The following is a 26,124-nucleotide window of genomic DNA, read 5'->3' as shown; positions in this document are numbered from 1 at the left end:
CGCTTCACTGTACCTAATAGAGCTGCAACAACATCATTAATCTTACCATTACTTTAGTACCATGGAAGTGAAGCATTGCTTATTTTCTTAGTGGTAATGAGAGTGTGTGTGTGTGTGTGTGTGTGTGTGTGTGTGTGTGTGTGTGTGTGTGTGTAGGGGAAGCAGTGCTTTGACAATCTAGGTAGAGTCTTAGGGACAGCTCCAACCCAGAGCCAAACTCTCACGCTCACAATCTCCCCTGCTGCTTTCAGCCTGCGCCACAGATATTTCCTGAGGAAGGGCAACAAATTCAACACGCATTCTGTCTCTCCTTGGTTCTCTCTCTCTCGCTTCCTCCCACTCTGACTCACTGTTACCTTTACTGAAAGAAGAACTAGGCTATGAAGAACTTTTAAAAGGCCAGCAGCTGCTTGAAGACGTTTTGAAAAACTCTCCTTCTAAAACTGAAGTTTAATCCGAAGCAACCTTTAATTCTGAAGTTATGAGCTCAGCTTGGCTCATTTAACACAGACTGTTTTATATTATGGCCTCATGTGCAACAGTCTGCTCCATGAGGACTGTGTTTAAACTAAAATAAACTGTAATAAAGGAATGAAGTAAGCAGATTTCACAAGCTAATCACTGACTTATTTGAAGTGTTAATGTTCTGTTTTAAAGAATTTAATAATGCCAACATTCTCATTCATAGCCAAGTAATTTAAAGCTAACAGCATTAAAGGTGAATGAAATACAGAGACCATTTCCAGAATCTGAGTGTGTATCCACAGTCCTTGGTACCTGGTATTGTCAGAGGAGGTGGAGTCTAAGTGCACTCGCTCTTTAGGCAGATTTTTGGGCAGGTTCCGGACAAACTCGGCGTAGCATTCACCCGGTTCGTACAACTTGGCACTCTCGCTTAGGGCCTGATAATGGGCAGGGAGCGACACAGTCTGCGCCTGCTGCATCTGAAACCAGTTCACTGTCACCTGAAGAATGAAAATGATGAATGTGTCAGTAATCAGTGTGAGTGAATGACTCACTTACAGAATGAAAAGAATGGGCAATTAAGTACTCAAGTGATTATAAGTAGATAAATGGAATAAAGCCAAACAGACAGACAAACATTCTTTCATGGACTCTCGTTTTTGTCCTTCCTATTTAACATAAACAACCAAGTATTTGGTTTAAGTACTTGATAGATTTCTGAACTCAGTACTCAATTCTACAAACACAATTAGATTAACCACTGTAAATTTTAAAAACGTGTACAGTGCATGTTCCAAGGCTTGGTATGTGAATATATGGCATTGATATGGCCTAAAAAAGCCTCAAACAAGGCTAAAACAAGCACATTTTTTAACTTGAATACAATCTTAAAATTTGATATAAATAAATTAAGTATATTGAGCCCCAAAGTTGTCAAACACAAGAAGCACACTAAAGAAGCACATCAGTCTTTTGGCCCAACAGCTGTCTTTACTTTTTGATCATATAAATTGTATGTACTGTATATTCAAATTCATTATAGAAAACTTGTTTAGAGTTAGTCCTATTAAAATACTAGACTGGACTAGTTTTAGTCCAGTCTCTATGGCTTCTATTTTTTTTTTATCATGCACTGCACAGATATTTGTATAAAAACACTAAAAATTAATGTTAATTGGCTTGTCAGATGACTGCTAATATTATGGTCTGTCCACTCACAGCTTTGAGTGTGAGGTCACACTGGAACACCATCTCTCTTATTTGTGTGAGGATGGTGCTCTTGGCGTTAGCCAGATCCATCCTCTTGACGCCTGCGTCATCCAAACAGCTCTGGTACTGGTCCTGGGCCTCCTCTGCCTGACCACAACAATGGAAACAAAGAATAGTGTGAGAACGTGGACAAAACGCTAAATTGCTAGTACAATGTACAATGAGTGTGCAGAAGTTCAACTGCAATACACTGCTGTAAAGACAGATTCTGATAATTAACAATGTGTCATGGTAACTACTGGAGCACAAGTACATGCAAATGTATAAACTGTCCTAGTATGGTAAGCCCCACCTATTGGGTGCCCTGTGTAGGCTGTAAAATGTTTTGGAGTTATTAGAAGATCCCATTTATCATATCGATTATTTTGCCACTTGTATCTTCTGCTACCCTACCTTCTGCAGAGCCTCCTCTTCCAGCTTCCTCTTCTTCTCCAGCTGTTTGCTCCCAGCATTAGACTGCTCCTCCTGGGAGCGGTTGGTAGATGAGTGGGCTTTCTGGTACTCCTCTCTCCTCTGGGCTTTCAGCACTCGTGCCTTTCGCAAGGTTGTATCTGCCTCTTGCTGCCAAAACCACACAGATCAACCACAAGAGCCCATGTGACTAAAATGTGACATAGGTGTGCGGCACTTATCATGACTACGATCAGGCACGCCTTTGTGCTTGATTAATCTTGCATGTGAAGTGACACAGTAACATTTTTGAACAGCCAAGGCATTGAGAAATAGTTAAATTATGAAACAAACAGAGAGAGAATAAATCATTTTTTAATTACCATCCAAAAAGCATATTCTTACATGTTACTGATTGAGCAAACCAAAAATTAGTTTTTGCTTTCTATGAATGGTTTTCCATGATTTTTAGCTAGACTGACATTTACATATGTGACAATCTCCTGGCTGTCTGACAGCATTGTAACATTTACTGGAATGGTGCTTTGTCTAACAGTGTGAATCTAATAGTGTGCATCAAAATATTACGTACCATTTTCTTTTGCTCCCTCTGCCACTGCTCCTTGATGTCTTTCCTCAACTTGTCAAGTTCATTTTTACGTGCCAGAAGAGGCTAAAATAACAAAAAAAAACAATTACCCTGAGGTACACAATTTCAAAGGACTTTTTCTAAGCAAGTTTGTTTTCAAAAGCTTAATCCCTGAGATGCAGCACAGTATAACAGTATTGCTGCGGAGTGGATTGCAAGAAGCCTTTCTGACTTCAAGTGCTAGAAGTTTTGGGTGTTTAAAAGATTTTTACTGGAATTGACAAGGCCCAAAATGGCGCAAGAACAGACTGAGGACAAGACAACAAAATGAACAATTTAATGACTTGAATGTGGCTTCATCATGTTAAAAGTTTTGAATTAAGACTGCTACATTTCCACAGGAGGCACAATCATGATTGTGCGTTTTCCCAGCCAAGGCAATTTAATATAGGGCTTTTATTTTTGTGCACTCTTTATGTGCATCACTGTCAAAGGACAGATTATGTCTCTGTTCCATGAGACAGTCATTGCCTGTGAAATGCTGAAAGGAATTCAACAAACGAAACTTTTGAGTACACGCAACTGGTTTGAAGTCAGACAACGTAACAGTCTCAAGTGCTCTATGTGGGCTACAGTTTACTTCTTCTTACCAGCCTTACCTGTATGAATTTATTCGTCTGAAGAGCAATTGCAGTTTGAATAAGCAGCTGTTTGTATTCAATGTCGTTCTTGAATGTGGAAACGTAGATATCACTGAATGGCATGTAGTCCTTGGACAAATGAAATGAAGATATTAATATCTGAATCCCAATTTCCTAATGATTTACTCAAATAAAGATGAGGTAACAGTTGTAAATGAATTACACATATTGAATAAAACTCATATAAAAAAGGCTCTTTGGTTACCTGTTGACTGGCCAGTGTCATTGCAGACTCAGCCATTTTGGCATAACTTTTTGCATACTCAATATCTGAAAGAAAAATAGTCATACAAAACTAATTATTCTTTAGAATTATTTAAATATATTGTGACAGACATAGTCATTGCATAATGCTGGCCCAAAGCAAACACAGATTTCACATATTGGAACAAATTCTGGTTATTACATTACAGTTTTTTCTTAGATACAGTCATGGAAAAAAATATTAGACCTCCCTTATTTTCTCCTTGCTTTCTTGTTCATTTAATGCCTGGTACAACTAAAAGGTACATTTGTTTGGACAAATATAATGATAACAACAAAAATAGCTCTTAGGAGTTTAATTTAAGAGCTGATATCTAACCATTTTCCATGCTTTTTTGATAATGATTTAGGTTATCAACAAAATCATAGAAAATGTCTAGATATCAGCTCTTAAACTCTTATGAGCCTTTTTGTTGTTACCAGTATATTTGTCCAAACAAATGTACCTTTAGTTGTAACAGGCATTATGAACAAGAAAATGAAGAAAACAATGGTCTAATAATTTTTTCCATGACTGTATGTCTGAATGAAATTAGTACGATATCACTATCAATGGACCAATGCCCAGACTCCAAAATAAACACAGGTTCCAAATGAATACATATCTGCATATCCATAGCCATCCTTTCCCATAACATCTAGTATTATGTTCTAATGCAGTACCACTCTGTGTCAAAACCCAATGTACTGTCAGTGGACTCAATGTCTCACCCATAGCCAGTCGTTTCTCCATCCAGGCCAGCAGATCTTTGATATACTTGGACCAGGCCTTGGCGTAGAGTAGAGCAGACTCCACCCCACCGTCATTCTTCAGCAGGGCCAAGTCAACTTCTTCCTCCCGTGACAGCGGCACCTCTGGGCCTGGAGAGTCAGCAGAGGAGACACACAAATCAAACTCAGTGAACCGAAACACATGGTATCAAGAAAATTGTTGGATGGATGTGTCTCAGTTTTACTATCCCAACAGACGTGTGTGGGAGGTAAGTGAAAAAAACACATTCAGGTTAAAGTTGACAGTGTAGGAGGATATGAAAGTCCCGGGCATCCTTTCAAATAGTCCAACAGCATTATTTTCTTTTTACTGGTTACACTGTGATGCACCTCTTTCAGGGACCCACCATCTGATTTAACACAAACCCCATGTGTTTCCCATCCCACATGGAACTGCTCCTAAACAGGCAAGGAATGTCAGATATGTGGATGGAGAGGGGAAAACGAGCAGCTAGTATGAAAAAAGCAGCAGAAATAACAGGGGTGGAAGCAGAGGCTTAGGGTGGGTCTACCTCAGGCATTCAAGAGTCCAGAGCCTAAATCACTCAGCTAACTCACAAGCTGACACTTTAGGCTGCCCTGGGCTACAGAGCAACCATTACAAGCTTTGTAAAGCAGCCACTAATAGCTATTACATTTCAGGATTAATTCATTTTGCTCCTACGTTGCTCCGAGGTAAATGATGAAATGTGAACAACACTTACCCACAAGGTCACTTTTCTCTGAAACATATCCTTCAGGATCCACAGAGAGGTTGTCAAAAGACTGTGAAAAAGACATTTCAGATTATAAGGAGGGAATAGCAGACATACAATCAAAGTTAGACATCAGAAGCAGCTGGGTTTTCAACACCCCAATTAACTACAGAAAGCAAGTCTTTGAGGCTTTTTTAAATGGAGGCGCTGTGAAATTGCTGCTATAAGTGCACCCTTTTGAAAACGGCCATTTTTGAAAACAAAGCTTGGAAAAATAGCCTGAAAGCTGGGGGGAAAAAGGTGGTGTTTTACCCTGCTTCTCCTGGTCTGGGGGATCCCCAACCCTGAGCCACTGTCCACATCGCCCATAAGGAAGTCAGAAACTCTGAAAGGGAAGATGAATACTTTTATGTCAGAAGTACAGTTTAATATGGTCTAAACTGCAATCTGTTCAGTAAATAAGGGCTTCCAGAAATGCACCTGTGAACTATGAGGTTAATCACTTAAAAATAAGAAGATGATCTAAAATTCAATACACAGCTATGCATATGTCAGAGGGATTAATTAAAGACTTAAAGGGACAGTTACCCAAAATTAAAAGTACACATTTAATTTATCGCTCTTGATCTTTTTAATGTGAGTTGCGAAGTGTCTGAGGTATCAACCGTAGAGATGTCTGCTTCTCTTGAATATAATGGAACTAGATGGCAGCCAGCTTGTAAAATACATTGAATGAAGTCAACACTTTCAGCACCACAAGAAAAATGCTACATAGCTCCATTATATTCGAGAAAAGGCAGACATCTCTATGGCCAATATCTCAAACACTCTCACATTTGGCAACTTGTTCCCAAACAATCTAGCTAATTAATAACACTACAGTCAAAGAAAATTATTTTGGATTTTAGAGTTTACTGTCCCTTTAAGATGGAAGATTGGCTGAAGTGAGCCAGCTTTTCTTACAAAAGTAATGAAAAAAATCTGTTGAAAAGGTTTACAAAACACTGTACTCACACATTGCCGAATGTGAATGCCAAAGTGTCAATGGATGTGTGTATTTCGCCAAATATAGCTTTTGTGTTTTCTGGGTTCACTTCCTTGAAGTTAACAGCTGTGGAGAGTGATAAAATACACGAGAACTTCAGCCAAAAAATGAAATTGTATTACAAACCAACTTATGCATACTCAATCATTCAACAAATGTATTAACACAATAAGGCCTGTATGTAGCTAGGCAATGAGGTACCAACGATAATAAACACATGGACAATACATTTAAAATAGATTCTTAACCAACAACAACAATAGGGACCACAATGGAAATAAGCCTTAGGGCTTTATTGTGTCATCCCTGACTATTTTTTTATCTATTTATATTACGTATGACACAGGTTGCTGTTTCATATTTTTTATATCAAGAATGGTCAAATAAAATCAATCAATCAATCAATCAATCAACAACAATGTAATCATTTCAGATTAAATGCATGAAATTTCCCCCAAATCATTGTTTTTTTTCTTTTCTTTTTGTCATTTCCTTTCCAGGATTAAATAATAGAGACCATAGTTGACTGTTTGGTTTTTGTGGGGAGGCTATTTATCGCCTCTACAAGTGCTTAAGTTGTTTCACCTAAGTGTTGACGTTCTCTTCGATGACAGACAAAAAGTTAAACCCCCTGAGCGGTTACACAGGGTCAAGAGTTTTACAGACAACGCTATGAAAACAGCTTAAAAACCACAACCGTTAGAGCAGAAGTAGTGGAAGAGCAATGACATGTACAATCCACGTCTTCCAGCCGAATGAGAAATGTCTTCTTCTGAACAGCTTCAAAGATCTTCAAAGAGTATTCAGAAATAATCCCAAATTAAACTTTTTTCTTCCAGTGTGTTATAATCCCATAGGCTTTCTTCCATGGTGATCATACAAAGAAAAGGCCATCAATTGTACACATTTTTTACTTTTAGATTTATTAGCAGCAAACTGTCCACCTATTTCAGAACCGTAGGGCCGTCGGAGGTTGACAAAATTTTGTGGCAAGAGATTTCCTGGTAAGAGAACAGTTTACTCAGCAAGAAGACATTTGCAGAGAGCAATCAGAGGAACCAAAGACACAGTGAAATCCGACTAAGCTGAGTACTTCCTGTCTGCCTGCAACAGGAAACACTCACACAGCTTGAGTTCTGTGACATGTAACACTAAACATAACTTTGACAACGCTCACCTTTTTGTTGACGAGTAACTGGAACCACAATTAAAAAAAAAAAAAAGAAGCTCTAAGCAGCTCCAGTTTCAAGTCTGCTTTCTAGTTTTTGTGCTTCCATTTTCTCTTCATTAAAGCAAATTCGATCCATGCCAGTGGTGGTTGGGTAATTGTAAATTTCCAACCGACGATGAAGCATAGAAGGGTCATGGCATCCTGGGATGGGGAGGCAACCCCCACGATCCAGGGAGACTTTTGAGGAACTGAGGGAGAGCTGACACCGAGGTGCGAGCCTCCCTGTCGTGCACCTCTCTGGCCCTGAATGCTAGCGTACAACTCTGCGCTGACTTCTTCCTCAGGACATCCTGTGGGTCTCATAACAATGATTCCAGAGCTCTGCCCCCTTTGTCACGATCGAAATATGGAAACTGCATCATTCAAGTACAGGGGATATTGTTTTCTCACGGTTGAGCCATAACTGGGACAATTAGAAAAATGTCTTTGGTGAGTTAATAGCATGTCTGATCATTTTCTGATAATTCTGGCTTGACATAACTTGATTTCTCGAGTGTGAAAGGCCATTCAAAAAAACTGACTTAAATATATTTTTTAGTACAGCAAACTAATAAAAAATATTTAAAAGTAGAAAAGAGTGTCACTTTGAACAACATGCTTTTCTTAAGATTAATTAAATCAATCTGCAAAAGGTTTATCTGCGTAGGGTCCTTGACATACAAGATTGATTGCGGTAAACAACTACTCTCTGTCAGCTTCATGCATCTTCCCCAGACAAAGGGGGACCGAGAGCAGGGAAAGAATTTCAATAAGTTGAGGAAGTTGACACTTTTATTGCAGTGCCCTGCATTTTTTCAGCAGGAGGAGGGGACAATGAACAATCTCTCTAAATGTGACCAGGAAAAGAAACCTTGTCTGGGTCTGGTTTGAAGACAGTCTGTGAGCAGATCATATCTTTGATGACACACAAACAGAGAACAAGTATGTGCGTGAACCCACTGCATCATACAGCTAAGTGGAGCTGAACACGTTCCTTACATATTCGTGTTAATTAACAAAGACTGTCAGATGACAGAAAAACAATAGCAGGCGAATAGTTTGTGTGGATGACATCTACATGTAAATGGCATTTGAAACTGGTTGGACAACAATGTGTTTGGAGAGGGAGGGAGGAGGATTTCTTTCCAGTAAATTCTGGCAGCTGTCCAAGTGCCCCAGGTGTCAGGAGCATCAAAGAGGAACATGAGTGAGGAGACGACACACTCTGAAGACACTGAGACGCACAAGGCCTGTTATCATCCAAACCTTTGAGTCCTCATCTCTGATGTCTCACTGATTCATTCCTCTGTCAGCCTCTCCTTTTCAGCCCTCCTCTAGCTCGCTGACTGTGTCAATATTGTGTTACCTACTGGTCATTAGGGACAGTCCAGCCAGGGTGTGTGTTGATGTAAGGCACCCCCTTGTGGACAGGCAAACTTCAAAGCTTCAACTTGTTCACTAGATATACAATTGCTGTATTTACTGCAAGACTAAATGACAGGGCTTTTTGTACAGTAAGACCATTCCATCAGTGTGAGTGTGTTAATCCATACCATTGTACAGTTCTAGCATGCAATATTAGAACTTGTTAATACCGTCTCCTAAAAGTGATTTTTGTATAAAGTGACAATACCAACACATTTTGTGGACCTTATGGATATGGCGACAATAACTTAATGAATGGAACCAGTCATTGTTGTATTTTAAGCTAACACAAAAAAAGATTGGCCATGATTCCATGATTTTAATGCTTTTTGCCTTTGGGCGGTCTCTAGTAAACTCCCTGCAGTTTTTAAATACCTGTTAAATTTGGCAGCACCACAACTGTTTCTGCTTTGTATAATACAATACATACAATAAATCTTTGTGCAATTACAATTTTTTTTAGGTTTTTGAAATTTCGCATTATGTTGTCTTCCTCTGAAACAGTGAAAAATGTCCACACTGGCAACAACCTCTTCTTTTTTCCTCTTTGTTTATTTTCAGATTTAAAACTAACTTTGACAGTTCATATCAGCAACCACTGTATGGGAGGGTGGAGACGCTATGCTTGTCAATTCATTGAAAGGCAATTTACTTATTATTATCTACTTTATTCTTCAGATATAATTTCCTTATATGAATAATACATCATATACATTTGGTAGTACTATGCAAAAGTCTACGGCAGGTGTGGAAAAAATGCCTACAAGAATTTATGCTGGTTTGAAGGGAAATGGTGGTCTGTCACCAAATGTATATGATGTATAATTCATATAAGGAAATTATATCTGAAGAATAAAGTAGTAGTACTGTCACTCTAGTAATAGTTAGAAATCATAAGTTATTAGAAAGAATATTCTTGGTGCCATGGTGTCATTTTCCATCCCGTCAGTGTCTGTCCCAAAGTAAGTCTCAACAATGCCAAAAATGGCTTTGGGTGATATAACACTCACCTCTTTTGTTTCCTTTTTGCATTCTAAACATTGTAAAAACACTACTCAATGGACTACAGATGCAAACACATTCTTTAGCATTCTTAAGGAGTAGGTCACAACTTAGATATTGAGATAAGGCAGGTGAGCTGTCAGACAACCGAACAGGGGAAAAGAATGAAGACACGTGGATGTGCTTGACCGACAAGCAGCCTGCCAAGGGGCCTCTGCAGTGGCTACAATATGGAATGCAAATTACAGCCAGATTCTTGTGTGCAAGTCGAGTGAAGAAATATCCTTACAGTGGATCACATTTCTAGCAGACTGAACTCGTGAGTTGAGATTCCTTTTGTTTGTATTCATTCAGGAGACGGGAAAAAGATCTGTTGCTGAAGGAGTAATAACTTCTCATACTGTGACCTTTTAGAAACAAATCTCCTAGCCAACCCTAACCATGAACAGAGCAATAAAATATTACTGCAGGGCATTTCCCACACTAGTCTGGAAGACTGACGTAGACCCTTAGCCTGAACCAGTAATGCAACAATAAGATTTTATGCCAAGATATTTGAGCATCATCTGGGCGCCTGTGTTTTCACCTGTTATGTCTGTGTGCGTCCATGCACGATAGTGAGTAATTACTGACCTTTGACCTTGGCAATGACCGTGCCAGCCGCTCCCAGGATGTCCGCTGAGTTCAGGGTCTGGTGTTTGCTGATGACAGCTTTGAGGACGCGGAGTAACTCTGCCAAACGTTCCTGCACCACCTGCTGAAGACCTTCCAGATTCTCTGGAAGAAGGAAGGAACGCATAAATGAGTCAGCCAGGTTAAGTCATGCAACTACCAAGACCTTGACAGGTCTAACAAAAGCTTAATTAAATCTGAAAGCCAGCTACCATGCACCATTTCCAATCACACATTTTCATCTATTAGTCAAAATCACCACCATGGCACTGCATTTTGAGTTACAGGTCAAATTAATTGTTGTCATTCTTTTTGTCTTAGCAAAGTTTCGAAATGACACAGTATTTATTTACAAAGTACATGTGTGTCATCTTTTGTCTCATCCCAACAATTTCCCTCAGGGCAAGTGATACAGTACGTTATGTTATTACATATCTGTGTGCATGGTTTTGTCTTCAGAAGTAAAGTGACTAACTCATCTGTTGCAGCATAAAACTACTGTGATGAAACTTCTTTTCTGTTTCCGCCAAGCAGACAGTGACACCATCTACAACGGAAAAGGCTTGTGTCTATGTAAACAGGCCACACTGCATCAGTCATGATTGTAACATTCTCACAAAGGTGCAGTTGATGAATACAGAAATGACAACGTGCTTTTTGTGCTTTTGTGGTCATAAGTGAGGCAGAGTCAAACTTGTACTTGAGAGAAACATCCCGGTTAACTTAAAAGCCACAGATTTGATCTGTGCAACAGCTACTGTGGCTTTTAACATCTTTAAGCCCTGGTAGAGTTAAAAGACATGTCATCTTTATTAGACTTTTTACTGCTTGCGCACTGAATAGATGCAACTGTGTGGTGCAGAGACTGAGTTTATGCATGACACAATTTGTAAAATCCAATAAAAGTGCACTCACACTAAATAAGGACGAAGAAATTTAATTTAAGAGTTGACTGAAGTGGTACACATGGTAACTATTATGCAAGCATACTTCTTCCCCAGACAGTGTGAACAGCAAAAAAAAATTGAGATGGTTCTTGCATTTTTCTCCATTACCAGAGAGGTTTTAGAGGATGACACTTGAGGAGGAACAGAATGTACAAAATGGTTTTAGATTACATCCATCACTTAATTTCGCCAACCGTATCACATTCTATTAGTCTTTCTGCTATGAAAGGCATGCCGTTCCTGTAGAACCACGCAAAAAAAGTGAGGAGAAGTACACCATTTATCTGTAGTTATGTATTTGAATGAATGCTCTTCCTTCACAACTACTTAGGTCAGGGATGGGCAACTTAAATGCTGGAGGGGGCCACAATTTTTCATGGACACTACCACAGGGCCACATATAGGACCGTGCACTTAACCAGATATGATGAAACTGCAATTTTAAATATGTTAACAGTGCAGTAACTAAACATATTTCATGCTCAAATGCATGTATAACAGTATAAATAGGAATACAAAAGATTTTAAGCAAATAAAAAAAACACTTACTGTGATTTCTTTTCTTTTCAGTGCAAATACAGCAGACCAACATTAATTGCAAGAAGTAATTTTGCGCATTTTTACACTGCACTTTTAAGATTTCATGCTCAAATGCATGTAGTTGTACTGAGGGCCACTTCAAGTGAGGGAGCGGGCCCTATGCGGCCCCCGGGCCTCCTGTTGCCCGTCCCCGACTTAAGTCCTCTGAACTGATTTTTCAACAACATCTCTACAGCACTTTACATATCATGTTACAGTGTGTTTTTACAGACAATTGAAGTCTTTGGGCAAAATAAAAGCCAAAAAAAGGAAAACTTGACACACAATAATCTTGTCCAAACAGGAGAGGAAGATAGTCCGTCTCCTGCCCTGATACAGACTAATCAGGAAAGGCTCTGCAAGTTGGCACTAGATAATAGGTGAGTTCATGTCTAACTCGCTGTTTTGGAAGTGGCAGGGACACCGTCTGGAAACAGAAAAGTCATCTGTTTTTCATCAAGGCGACCCCACCAGGCAGTAGCATGAGATGAGAGAGTGAATTTATTGGAACATTAAAAGGAATTACAGAGGGCGTGAAAATGAGAGCCTGTTTGTATGCGTTACCCATTCGACTCGTCTCTAATTCAAAAACACACTCACACACTAATTCAGTTGGCTGGTGTAAAACATGGTAGAAGAGACATAATCCACAACTGAGACATAAGCCCTGGCCATCTGTGACTATTTCACAAGAAAGACAGCAGAGACAGGCATTCATATAGACACTTGGCTAGAAAAGATTTTAACAATGAATCACTGGGGAACACAACACAAATCACACTTATACTCTCAAATATACACAAAATTAAAGAACAAAAGATTAAAATGAAAGGACAGAAGAGCAACATCAGGGTCCATCTTGCTGATTAGAAGCAAACCAATCCTTGTGCCTTGCCCCCACCCCCCAGGATTAGAGAGAATGTGTCCTGAAGAGCAGAGGGGACTCACCTGCTCTCCTGCCCCAGGGCGAGAGGTCCCTGACCCTGCAACACACACTTTGAGGTACCCCTCCCTACCGACAATGGGCCATCATTAAACACCCTCTCCTTCCTTTTAACCTTCCTTCTTAGTTGTGGTCATCAGGGTATTTTGGTTAGCTTAGTGGTGTTTGAAGATTTTCTTATCAAAGAAATGTGTGGTTTGACCATTAGCATATGAGAGGCAGCCAGGTCCACACCTGAGAATTTGCACTTAACATGACAGGAGTGGAGCATGACTACGGGACAACAGCAGTAACGTTGTTTGGGATCACCCATTTCCCTTTCCTTTGAGAAGAGAAGGATTTAATTAGACTAATCTGTTCTTCAGAGAAGCGAAGAGGATACAAATTGTGAGGAAATAACAATAGCTATGGTGTTGTGGCAACAAAGATAGAGGGATGTCCTGAGCCAATCTGCTGGATTGGAACCGAAGCCAATCAGAGCATTTTTTTCATGGATTGGTATTGGCTGTGTCCTTTGTTTACTGTCACCCACTGCCAGCTGTCAAAAATGCTCCACTGTGCAGAGTTAAAACACTGTAATCGAGTGGCACAAACAAACAAATAGCAGCCAGCTATTTCAATTAATGATATACACACAGACAGCACGCTTCATCAAACAAAGACCAGGTCCACACAGTAATGAAAGCAGAGCTATTTAGGGAGTTAAAAAACATTATCTATCATGCATTGACTCTAGAGACATTTTGAACAACACCTAAGAAGGACTGTGGAAGAGAGGCTGTCCAAACCCTACATTTCCTGCTGGAAGACCGTGTCTTTTATAAAGAGCTGTCCACATATTGAAAATGCTTTACCAGTTCTACTTCTAACACAGCCCTACTCGGGCTTACCATACACTTTGGGGAAAATAACACAATACATACCATCCACAAAAGGGAAATATTAATGGACCATGACCACAATCGGCAGATCTGAATTTGAATCAAGGATTCAGATTTATTTTTTTTCCAAGGTACCAAAAAGATTTCATGCTCATTATTTGACCTCCACATTGTGCATTTGTAAATCAGCACAGTCTGTGTGCAATTATGCTACTTAGATCATTGTTAATTCTTCACCCTAAAAAACCCAGATTAAAAAAATCAAACAAAAGAATTAAATTTAACAATCAGAAATGGGAATAAAGTTATCAAAACAAGGTCAAATTTTGTGTGACAGCTCATACTGATCACCACCATTGTTGCCCTTTGAATAGTGTGAGAGGATCTGTGCTCACTGCAGCATGAGACAGCTGAGGGAAAGCTGGTAGAAATCAGTGGTGAGTGGTTTTGTCACAACAATGGCATCAAAAAGCGCACTCGAAATTTGCAGCCAATTGTGGGGGCCATGCCATTGTTTTGGTAGAGATAACAGCACTGAGGCATAGAGCTGGGCCATATTGTTTAAAGGAGGACCCCCTGCCAACACCAACGCAGCTCAAGGCTGCCTTGTCTTTCTTTACAGTGGTGGGATGAGCTGGTGTCCCAGCCACGCTTCACGCTCGGTCTGCTTCATTTATTCTCTGCAAGATCAAGACCTCCCTGCCTTTAAGGAAAATAAAGTCACAATGTAAAATAGTTATAGTATAATAAAAACTTGAGGCTGCTGCCTCTACATATGTAATAATATGAAAAAAAGAACAAAAAACTGCTGAAAAGTGGCAAATGTTCACATTTAAGACAGTGGAAGAGTCCAGTGTGTGAACTTTTTAAATGATGAAAAATCATCAAAGTAGTTGATTGACGGATTTTCTATATTTAACCAGGGATGTTGCAGGATATCAATTAAATGCACCTGAGAATCATACTTCTCGTGCTTCTAGTCCCTCTTTTGATACACAACTCCTGACAGTTGAGTGTTGAAAATACAATTATGGTAAGTAGATCTAACTCTTAACTGTACAGAACACTTTGTAAATTCAATTTCGATTAAAGAAATGCCATCTGGCAGTTCAAAGGTTTCTATATTTACTTTCTTTCAGTAAAGGTTTTAATCAGTGTTCCAGACCATGCCACTAGACGCATTACCCTGGCCTTACTTGATCTCTAATATTCATCATTTACCTTCTTGTTTGCAATGCAACATGCATAATACGACCAAAACATTGAAACATTTCTGCTTCAGGGTTGCTTTGCTTTATAATATCATGCTTTGCTTCATCATAAAATCATTTACATGCTCAATTTGTCAAGCATATCTCCAAAAGAAAACCATGAAATGAATATGTGTCATTTATGTTCTATGCTAAATATTCCCAATGGTTTTGCCCAAGGTTACCACATCACCCAAAATCTATCAATATATAGCCTTTGTAAACGTAGAATCTTCAAATAATGTCCATTTAAACTCCACTAGTGACCAGTTTTCATAGAAAAAGAAGGGATTTAAGTGCCAACAGAAACTCTTCAAACAACTCATCCAGAATAATCCACTTCTCTGTAGTCAATCTATATTTTACCAAAATATTGCTAAATATTCATAGCATACATTGTGTTTGGAGTGCCAATTTTAAGTAGGTTTAAGTGGTGATGCAATTTAAGCACAATACAGTAGCTCAAACATTTGCCCTTTAAATTATTGTCTCCCTTTATATTGCTGTGTGTGGGGGTCCCATTGTGTCTAACAAAGCTCATTGTGTGTCTGGTGCAGAGAATGACCAATCTAATCCAAATCTTCAGGTGGCCTGACAGAGGTTACAGCCTTTACTCCCCCCACTGATAACAACAGGCAATCAACTGGCCTGTCTGGACACGCGATCTGCTCGACATGAAACAAGCCTCGGCAGCTCTGGTGACACAGTCCTACTTGGGAAAACAGCCGCAGGGCTTTACTGAAAGGCCAGGAAGGCCACGTTTCTCTATCAGCATCCCTCCGCCTCCTCTTCTCTGGTGAGGGATTTACACCAGCAGCAGATGATTTTCAGGTTTTTTCTCAGATGTGTATCCCCCTCTCATACCAGCATGGTGACGCACTGTTCTCTGTGGTGACTCAGTCATCACCCCCAATGCTCCCCTACAAAACGGCCACTTTTTGTCCATCCCACAGAGACACCTGGACTAAACAAACTCTGGTTATCCACAAATCTTTTCAATCACAAACCACAAGGCCAGAAAACATTGAATACTCACTGTAACAGTCTCTGCTTGCATTGCTGAGCTGCCTGCAACCTGATCTGCGACAGGTGGAATTGTTTGGTCAGGAAACCATCTCCAAACGCTAATTTCCCCCCCTGTCCAAACAAACGCAGCATTGCTGGGTGCCTCTCTGTCTTTCCCATGCCTTGTTTGGAGACAAAGTGGGCCCCAGACATCACACAGACAGTAAACAGCAGGCACTCCATAAACAGCAACCTCTCAGCCTATTAGTGAACTACACTTTGTGAGGTCTGGGCTTCACAGCCAGGCTAATTCTTTGACACTTCATTACATGTTTGGGGGACTATAGAGCAGGTGCACGACAAGACCGCATTCTTGAACCAACACACAGTCTATCACAGTGTATCAGATACATGGGGAGGTGAGACAAAGCAGAAAAGGAGAACAGGAAATAAAAGGCTTGTACATATTAACCACTGCTTAAAGATTCCAGTCTTATGTTGTGTTTCCGCTGCATAGTACAGCTCTGGTTGACTTGACTCACTTTTCTTGTACCAGTACTTTTCCCTTTTTGTTTTTACTGTGGACAGTACTACCTTGGCGTAGGCGGGATTCTCTGCTGATTGCCATCGTCACCATACTGTGTGAAACTAACATGACATTATCTTCAAAGTGAGACTTGCTGGATCGTCTCATCAGCAACAATTTGTGCACGTCATCAATTGTTATTAAAAATGTAGTCGCCATTGACAGTGGCCTTGATATTTAAAATGGGACCTACAATGAGTTATTATTAACAACTTTTAATCATGAAGAAAAGAGGGAGTCAAGTTCAGCAGAGCCGTACCAAAACAAGGCATTAGACCGTTAAGAAAGTAACTAATCTTCTAATCTAAGTCTTGCTTTACTTTTATAAAATTTGATAACTCCAATTAGTTTAATATCACTGCAACTAATTATTACTTTCATTATAATTAACTTCTTAATTATTTGCACTATTAATTAATTTGTCAATAAAATCCCATTGTGATATTCAAGTTGCTTGTTTTGTCCGACCTTTAAGTAATCCAAAAATATTAAATCATATAACATGAAGAAAAGCAACAACTCTTCACATTTGAGAAACAGGAAACAAACAGTGTGTGGCATTTTTGCCTAAAAAAGTGATTGATCAACTTATTGATTTAGTTCTAACTGTAATGTTGTAATGCTACCGGGACCAAAGAAAAGCTGTACTGTACTGCCAGTTTTATTCCCATATGTCCTATATGCATCTAGGGAGGACTTCACCTCAAAGTTGTTAGTACAAGATTTTGCAAGTGAAATCTCCACCTTCCTGGAGGAATGATGTCACTTACTACATTTTGGGAATGTGTGCTGTAGACAACTGTGTTGGGCAACAGAAATGACTCATTCTCACAGAACAGACGTGTGACGATGTAAGAATTTGTTGGGACACGCATAATTGTGTTTTTGTTGTGTCTGTCAATTTGAAGCTGAGCAAACATGACATTAACTGTTTTTGGTATTCTACAAAAAAACAACAGTCTGACTCAAAAAACAGGAGCAAAAGCCTACCCCCCCTCCCTCTCTGCTCGGGGGTGATCCACAGCTGGATATTTCAGCGGGTCGGCCCAACTGCCGGCTGTGGCGTCCCCCTGCTAGCAGGAGCTCCACTGGCCAGTCCACCCCTCGCCATGAACCAATCTCCTACACAAACATCCAGAGCCCATAACCATAAATCCCACCCCAGGAAACACACCCCAACCACAAGCTTGCACAAAAACATCCTTCAGCATCACAGGGGAAAGTTACTGCCCAACAAATCTCTCCTTTCTTTCTCCTAAGAGCAGCAGGCCATTAAACTATTATGTGCCCGAATTTGGCTTTTCTCTCAATTGAAGGCACCACCCGCAAGAGCCCACTTCAGTTGGCACAGGGGCACTTGTGCGAGAAGGGGAGATATTTGTGGTAGCTATTTCTATGTTTTTTTAGAGAGTGGTGGTGGTTTTATGGCCAGTAAATATGATTTTAGATTGGTTTAATTTTGAAAATTGGCCTTATTGTTCAAAACAGAATAGAAGGAATATAATGCCAACATTTAATCTAATAAGCCTAAAAGGACACAGGTTTTATCAGTTACAATTTACCCCACAAAACGAAACATTTCTATCTATCATATTCTTTGAGAAGAAAGAAAAACAAGAACATGAATAGACGACTTTCAGTAGCTGGGTAAACAACCGAACACATATTCTGCTCTAAAGGAAATAGGCTGCCCTTCAGACAACAACACAGATACAGACTGGCACTGAGAAACACAGAACAATGCAGTTTAACTGGAGAACAACCAGATCTTATCAGTGTCATGATGACACCAACAGCTGAAAAAAGCCAATGTTTTCATAGCGTCAGCTAGACATGTTTCTCCTTATTTTAAGACATTTAATACTTCTTCTTACATAGCAATACACTGTATGCAGAACATTTTCTGTTTATCTCGGGTAAATACGCTTTCAACCTCATGGTCTGCAACTATGCTGTGAATTGTTTGCTCTACCCTGAAGTGGAACTGTAAAGGAACTAGTGTGAAACACTTTTGTTTTTCTTTTCCACCTGAGGCTGAGCGGCTAAAATAAGTAACCCAAACTCTCTTGAGCAAAGAAACATTCAAGGAAATAGGATTTCAGACAGTGTCCTGATGGCTATCTGTTGTTGTAACAAAAGCTTTTAAAAGTTAAAACCTCATACTGTTCAGCCCTTTTGGCCTGTACACTATCCATAACTTCCACCACACATTTCTCAACACATTCCTTAACTTTTTTGGCTTGATAATGAGGACGAACCACATTTTGTTTTGTTTCAGCACATTCGTAAAATAGGAGACATTTCTGAGTGAAATGTACACTTGTGCTGTTCCTGTGTGGTCACATAATTAAAAGCAAAACAAGGATGTAAAATGATGAGGAAACAGGGCTTGTTAGCACACAAGCTTGCACAACAACTGCAGCATTTGGCTAAACTACCCTTCAAGATTGACAAAACTGAAAGATCAAACAGTTTTATCCTGCATAGTTCAGATGATTTGTCTCACACGTGATGATTCCCCCAGGGTAGAGCTTCCACAGTTAGTTGATTGGCAGAAAAATAAAGCCAACTCTTTTGATAATTGATTAATCTGATTTTTTCCATTCAAAATTGGAAGAAAATGCTTTTTTCAGCCTCTTACATGTGGAAATGTTCTGCTTTTGACAAAACAAAATATTTGAAGACATCACATTGGAATTGCTCAAACTGAGATGGATTTTTTTCACTATTTTCTAACTTTTTAAAAGACCAAACAATGAATGAAAGTAATCATTAATTGCAGCTCTGCCCCATTGACCCTTCAGTAAATGGATATACTCATAGTATTATACTGACAGGTTTAATCTGTTTCAAGGACTGCAGTAGCTCCCTTGAGATATTTCCCATGGATTCCATAAAAATACCTATCAAATTTCCTCTTATACCCAACATTCAAATTTTAAATGACAGACTACCTTGACTGTGTGGCCTCTGGTGAGTTATATTTATTACCACAAATCTAGGCTGAATTATTTTTAGGAGAGTTTTCATAGTCAATCTGCCTCACACCTACCATTAGTCTATTGAAGGCACTATAGCTACAAGTGAACATTTGTTCTAAAGGAATGCAGAGTATGCAGGAGAGTGGGGGGATGGGAGGGGGACGGCAGCTCGGCTCTGTGTAGAGGACTCCTTTTTCATCCTGATTAAAACCATTAACCAAGCAGTCTTCTGCAAAGTCATACAGACTCAAATGAAAAATTTCAGAATGAAGAAGATATTCTGAAATATTTAGTGCATGCCGCTTTTATTATATTTACCCTAAAATGCTGTAGAAGTACAAGTGTTCCACTATTACTACAAAATGCTTGTAATGTTGACATCAGGGGAATTTAAGCCGCATTTTGTGAGCTTGAGTTATTTCAACATAAGAATGTTTGACTTCACGGTTAACACGGTTGCATACTGATACCACGGGAATTTACTGAGTGGTCTGATACACCAGGTTGTTTTTTATTTTATTTTTTGAAAGTAGACATTTGAGGAGACTGGAAAATGTTAAAGGACCATTTTGTTACTACAAGCTCTGAACTTGTAGCTGTTTTACTGTCTCCCCCTTGCTTTTAAGACAATAACGATGATTTATGTGAGACAATCTGCTTACAAAATTACATGTTAACATGTTATTCACCCTTTGATGTCAATTAAATGTTATGGTTAAACAATCAAATTAAATCTTGACTGACTAACGGTGTTCACTGGAACGTGCAAGTGGACAAAGATCATCTTGGGACAGCATGGGGAATGGGACAGGGGTCACCTACTCAGTCAAAACTCATACGGCCTTGCATTCTTTTCTTGGGTTACATTCTTTGACAGCTTGACTATTGTTGGGCAACAATTCTTGCAAGCACTGTGACTGAGGGCCCAGTTATGAGCAAACGTGTAAATCTACACCACAATCTGACCCTGGGGAATCTTCAAGTGTGAAGTCGTGGGTGTGAACGTGGTGGGTCTAGTTAACTCGAGCTTATTGCCACTGATGGAGTTCCCCTGTGGGTCTCCGTCAACCAAACATGTGCCTCCAGCTAAAAACTGGCGGGTGTTCTGAGAGGAAAAATAAGCATCTTCCAAGCTAAACTCTTCCTCTGTTTTCTCTGTGTGAGGAGCTATGAGATGCACACTGAGGAGACAAGATCCCAACAGGCACACGCCTTTCAGCAAAAAAAAAAAGCATTGTGTCAGTTTCACACAGTACTCCAGTGACAGGCCTTTCCAAATATGAAAAGAATAACATGAGAGCTGGCATGTGCCTCGCTAACCTCTTCCCCACTTCCCTCACCAGCTTGTTCCTGCAGCTTTCCCCCAGCACATGGAGACCTTTTGCCGTCATGCTGTTTATCTTTTCAAACAGAAAGCAAACACATACTGCTAGTCACACCACAATAACGCCATGGGCAGAGATATAGCAACGCTGTCTATAATTTTAAAGACAATTCACATCTCTTTTATAAATGCTATGTAATGTTTCTAGTCAGGTTTAATTCAAGGAAGAAGAAGCATGTTTCATATGTGTTCAGTTTGGGTTGAATCATTTTGAATTATTAATCTACACAAAAGAAATGCCTTTAAAGTTAGAAATATGGAAGCATGCATTAAGACTGTTATGGATGTTTTTTTTAATATAGGACAAGTTTTGAATCAATAGAAAACAAACAATTGACTGTTGCTTTTTCCCAGACTGTAAAATCCTTGATCACTGAGACAAAAACAGAAAATCACTTAACCAATTGAGTTATGGATGTAAACAAATTGGGCAAGATGTGATCATATCACCATAGAATGCCATGAGGGACTTTACATGACAGGAAATATTTGCGTTATTGGCAGATTTTAAATAAGGCTTTAAAGACGTGTATGATGTGAACGTGGCGTAAAAAAAAACCTCCCTGCTAAAGAAAGAAAACATTGGACATTGATAATCAGTGTTTGTCTTGAAGAGACAACTGCCAGGATGGCTCCAGTGCCAGCAAACAGGAGCCAGACTGATCACAAACAATGCTCAGGATGTACAGCATATGGGGCTGCTGGAACATATGCTCAAAATCTCAAAACTGTCAGTCTCTAAATCACACTGCTATGTCTTGATTCTCTGCTTTCTAGCTTTAAAGTAAATCAGATGATTTTCAGTGTACGGTTAGTAGCAATCTCAGTTCACAGTGTATATTCAAAGCTTGGAGGATTGTTGACTTGGTTTTGATTTAAACCACTCTTTGTTATCAATTAATAATAAAAATGACTCAATGTTTGCATGTGACTGTAAACCACATTATAGTAGCAGCATCTTGGGTGAGCTGTTCCAACAAACCACTCGTGTCATTTTGTCAGAGAGAAGAACAACAAAAATAAACCACTAATTCAAGTGACTTATAGTTGAATGACATTATAGGGTCATACGGTATGATTTCATACCCATCTGCCCAATAAGAGCTGCTGTTAACGGGGAGGCAATTCAGGCAAATATCCCAAATGTTTTTAAGATGGCTCAGAGCAACACTCAGCACGACGCAAGCCAAGGCTTACTCAAGGAGGCCTCACTCCCCCAGCCAGAGGAATGGCTAAACAACTCACTCCCACGAGCAGACCTGCAGCTGGACGCCAGCATATATTAATGTGTGAATGTGTGTGTGAGGGTATGTGTCTTTCAGCAGAACAGCAGGAGTAGCAGTAGTTTTAACAGTGGAAGTCCCACATTAATGATTACACGGGAGGAAATCCATCTGTCAATGAAACAACTAGAAGTATAAAGAAACCAAAAAGGTAAATCAAAGGTCCACTCACAATGGCATTGTAGGATCATATAATAAATAAACCTTTAAGATTAATGCTGAAAATGATACTTTGAATGAATACTTTGGGTTTCAACTAGAGAAATCAAGTAAGTTAATTGTCACTTTGCTTTCCATTTACATTTTTTATTTGACAATTAATAGAGTAAATAATCAACAAAGCCTTGAACTGATAATGAAAAGTAATTTATTTTCTACAATTGGTTACTAAAAGTGCTAAGGTACTAAATACTATGCGAGCATGTGTGTGGGTGTAGTGTTTGTGTGTGTCTGCAAACAAGAGCGAAGACATCAAAACCAAGTGAGAAAAACAAGGGAGAAAGTAATAAGCCCGTGTCCGCTTTGGTGTCTATTGTGCTTGTATGTGTGTGTAGCAGTGTGTGGGTCTGTGCGGTTGTTAAGACGCTAACAACACTGCAAGCACACTAGCATATTAGTGGTGAGGCTGTTCATACGATCACACTATAAATTGACACACCTGTGGTTCTGATTGTCGGTCATGGTGGCAAACTGTGGCCTTAAGTTATCCATCTGAAACATCACAAAAGCTCACAGTGCCATCATGGACATTTAATCCTTCACAGCGCCATGAGTGCAACATTATTTTGTGGGTGTTAGCACAGAAGACATCAAAGCTGAACAGGGACAGCGTTGGTGTGATATACTACCAATGAGTCAAAGAAAATGTTTTGCTGTTACACTGTTTCAAAAGCTGTTGCTGTGTTTAGTGTGGACAACTAGCAAACAAAGACAACATGATATCTTGTCAATACATTCCCAGTATATCTTCTATGGAATTTGCTGGCAGAGAATTTTAGCTATCTATAGCATCATTGGCACCTTTGTAGACACAGATATGTTCTCCACAGACAGAAGCCTCTCTGAATAAAGGCCTTACTCAAGTGGAAAAAGACCAGCTTTCTTGCTCTTATCATGCTATGGATATTGCTCTCTCTCTCTCAACCATCACCTGAATCAACACATTCCCCACACTATCTGGAGTTTGTTGAAAGTCTATCCAAGACATGAAATCTCAATTTAACAAAAAGAAAGCAGAGAGAGTGGAGAGTGAAGCACACAAAATGTACTTATACTGTATCTCATATCATTCTGTACGTGCAACATTCATTGAGGTTTCATATGAGGAACAAGTAACCGAAAGGGGATTTTCTTTCTTCAGCTATGTCATTTTATGGCCTTCCGCTTCCCTGACCTCCTCAGCTCCTGGGAAAAAAAACACCTATGCATTCCAGCCCCCCCTTAAACTCACCTTTACACTGGAAAGCCTCCTTGAGGTTGAGCAAAACATCAGCGAACCCGCGCACATCATTCACCAGATGCATTACATAGTCCGGATCCACTCCCGGTGCCCCCACCAGGTTAGACGTCAGCCACATGCTGCTCAGAGGATTGGGGTTCTTGGAACTACGGCCCATATCCCAGGTCTTGGTGGATCCAGCTGACAGAGATCCTGTGTGGGGCTTGGAGAGATGTCGTGGCAAACCCTGGGTATGCTTTTTAGTCCCACCACCACCAGAACTGCTGCTGCTCTTCCGTAGCATCCCAGCAGCCACTCCAGCTGCCACCCTTTACAGGGGGTACAGCAGGCCAGCTAGCCCCTGAATTTAACACGCTGCCCTGGTCCCTGGATGGCTGAGACAGAGAATGATGGATGAAGATGATGCCTTTAATTGAAGGGAGGTCTCCTCTCCAAACTTATTAATCTAGTGTGTAACTGACTTGGTTAAGTGCTGTTTGTTTGTTTTTTACCTTTCTACTGTAACAACCAATTGTTAAAGTCCTGTTACACATGTATAGTAATCACATAAAATAAGAGGATTCAAAATATACACTTTAAAAATAAAATAAACAGCACCTGCATTTGCCCTGAAACGTTAGATAATGACTAAAAAATAAGAACTAACTTTATATATATATGTTACATTAAGTTTAAAGTTTACAGCAGACATAGAATACAGTATTTTATGGTTATTTTGTCATTCAATGTCTTTAAATGTTTCATTTTGTGTCAGATTTGTGATGTTAGGAACCTTTAAGCTAACGTTAGCTTGTTTTAAAAATAACGTTATCTGTCAGTACAGAAAAGCAACACGATAGCATGTAATAAATAGACAATACTAATGAAAATAAGCACATTTAAAAGAACAAAACGAAGTAACATATCGGGAATTAATAACAAAACTCTCGCAACATCGAAAACAACCTCAACATCTCTTTCCGGACAGTTTACAATGAAAAAGTGATGCTGTCGACCGGGATCATAAAGTGCTTTGCTGGCACAAGCCAAAGAAACGCTGCTTAAAACTCACCTGCTCTGCAGTTTACTGACATTATGGCCACGATATCCAGACAAAACTTTACTTAATGGTGCCTGTGAAAACCCCAAAGCGTTTCCGTTAGAAGAAAACAAACTCCTACATCGGCAGAAACTTGTCCGCTTTGAGTCACTGTACATCGGAAAAGTCGCCTACAATCAGCAACTCTCAAGTCAATCGTAATTTACTAGTCGGTTCATCACGTGATAGGAAAGACGCATATTGATTGGCCAGATCCTCTCAACGGAATGGAACGGCGATGCCTTCAAATGCGGGCAGACGTTTGGGTAACTAATTGAACTCGATTAGTTTTACATTAACTTGCCGAGATGGTGCAGTGCATTCGAAAAAATATAAGTTACATTTCAGATAACACTTCAAATAAAACAGGTTTGTTATTGTAACTTACTGCCTCGCCGTAAAACACGTTACATTTAGGAGACCTGTTATCGAATGCCATGTTAACTGAAGTTGGATTGTTCGATTACCCTTGAATAAGCTTAAAAAACAGTAGACTCCTGTAAAAATCCTGTTTTGCATTAACATTATATTTGCAAAATAGTATCGTCTTACAGGTAAATGAATCAGCACGTCACATTTGTACCATTTGTGTGAAAATGTGCCACACCTTATGTTTGTGTTGTAATACAGTGTTGCCCAATTTGCTAAATCATGATGTTTTTTTCCACTTGGATTATTTTTTGTTTCAATGGCTGAATAAAATGAGATATGATAAGGAATCCCTATTTCTTAACTTAAATAGACCCTTTCTTATCTTTGTTAGATTGGTTAAAAACAAGCCTCCAATGCTGGAATTTAGTCAATCGTCAATTTCATTGCTTTATTAAACTTTAATACACATACTTTATCACATTTGACTCATTAATCATAGGATTTCTGTATATTTTAACTGGACACACCATGTATTTATGAGCTACACTTGTTCTGTTACTGTTCTTCAATATGTAAATAAATAACTTATCATGTTTTGGGGATGACAGGCGTAAGTCGATTCTAGACCCTATATCACACTCATTACTGAGAAAATAATATCCCTTATGGGAATGAGAATAGATCAGATCACCATGAAAGGTGAATATGATTAAATTAATAATTGAACATTTTATGTGGCATAATTTGCATCAAACACACTTTTTAAATAGAGCCCTAGATGCCTTTTCCACCAAGAAGGATATATGTTAGGGTCTTTTTTATGTCCATGCAGGAAAATTAATAATTATAGACTCATTTGGTTAATTTACAGTGGTCAA

At 39.4% G+C, this 26,124-nt stretch overlaps 1 protein-coding gene across 2 annotated transcripts in view; it reads right to left on the bottom strand.

The window, feature by feature from the left end:
- The window catches only part of LOC131980683 (rho GTPase-activating protein 29-like), a 33,102-nt gene extending 8,046 nt beyond the window's left edge, over positions 1 to 25,056 (bottom strand). The window contains exons 1-13 of one of the 2 annotated variants that reach the window (XM_059344968.1): positions 24,848 to 25,056; positions 23,788 to 24,170; positions 10,460 to 10,603; positions 6,159 to 6,255; positions 5,457 to 5,529; positions 5,154 to 5,214; positions 4,390 to 4,539; positions 3,620 to 3,684; positions 3,373 to 3,483; positions 2,717 to 2,797; positions 2,128 to 2,295; positions 1,684 to 1,821; positions 778 to 965 (exon numbers count right to left, since the gene is read on the bottom strand). In XM_059344968.1, coding sequence (XP_059200951.1) covers positions 778 to 965; positions 1,684 to 1,821; positions 2,128 to 2,295; positions 2,717 to 2,797; positions 3,373 to 3,483; positions 3,620 to 3,684; positions 4,390 to 4,539; positions 5,154 to 5,214; positions 5,457 to 5,529; positions 6,159 to 6,255; positions 10,460 to 10,603; positions 23,788 to 24,079 — 1,568 coding nt within the window. In that variant the 5' untranslated portion in view covers positions 24,080 to 24,170; positions 24,848 to 25,056. Of the gene's footprint in view, positions 1 to 777; positions 966 to 1,683; positions 1,822 to 2,127; positions 2,296 to 2,716; positions 2,798 to 3,372; positions 3,484 to 3,619; positions 3,685 to 4,389; positions 4,540 to 5,153; positions 5,215 to 5,456; positions 5,530 to 6,158; positions 6,256 to 6,886; positions 7,349 to 10,459; positions 10,604 to 23,787; positions 24,171 to 24,847 lie in introns of those variants that run through there. The other variant, XM_059344969.1, reaches the window with a different exon arrangement.
- Positions 25,057 to 26,124: the final 1,068 nt, after the last annotated feature.

The sequence above is a fragment of the Centropristis striata genome, chromosome 11, assembly GCF_030273125.1.
Source record: "Centropristis striata isolate RG_2023a ecotype Rhode Island chromosome 11, C.striata_1.0, whole genome shotgun sequence".
Taxonomy (NCBI): Eukaryota; Metazoa; Chordata; class Actinopteri; order Perciformes; family Serranidae; genus Centropristis; species Centropristis striata.
Note: the sequence above shows the minus strand (reverse complement) of the source record. Positions and strands in the feature narration are given on the sequence as shown.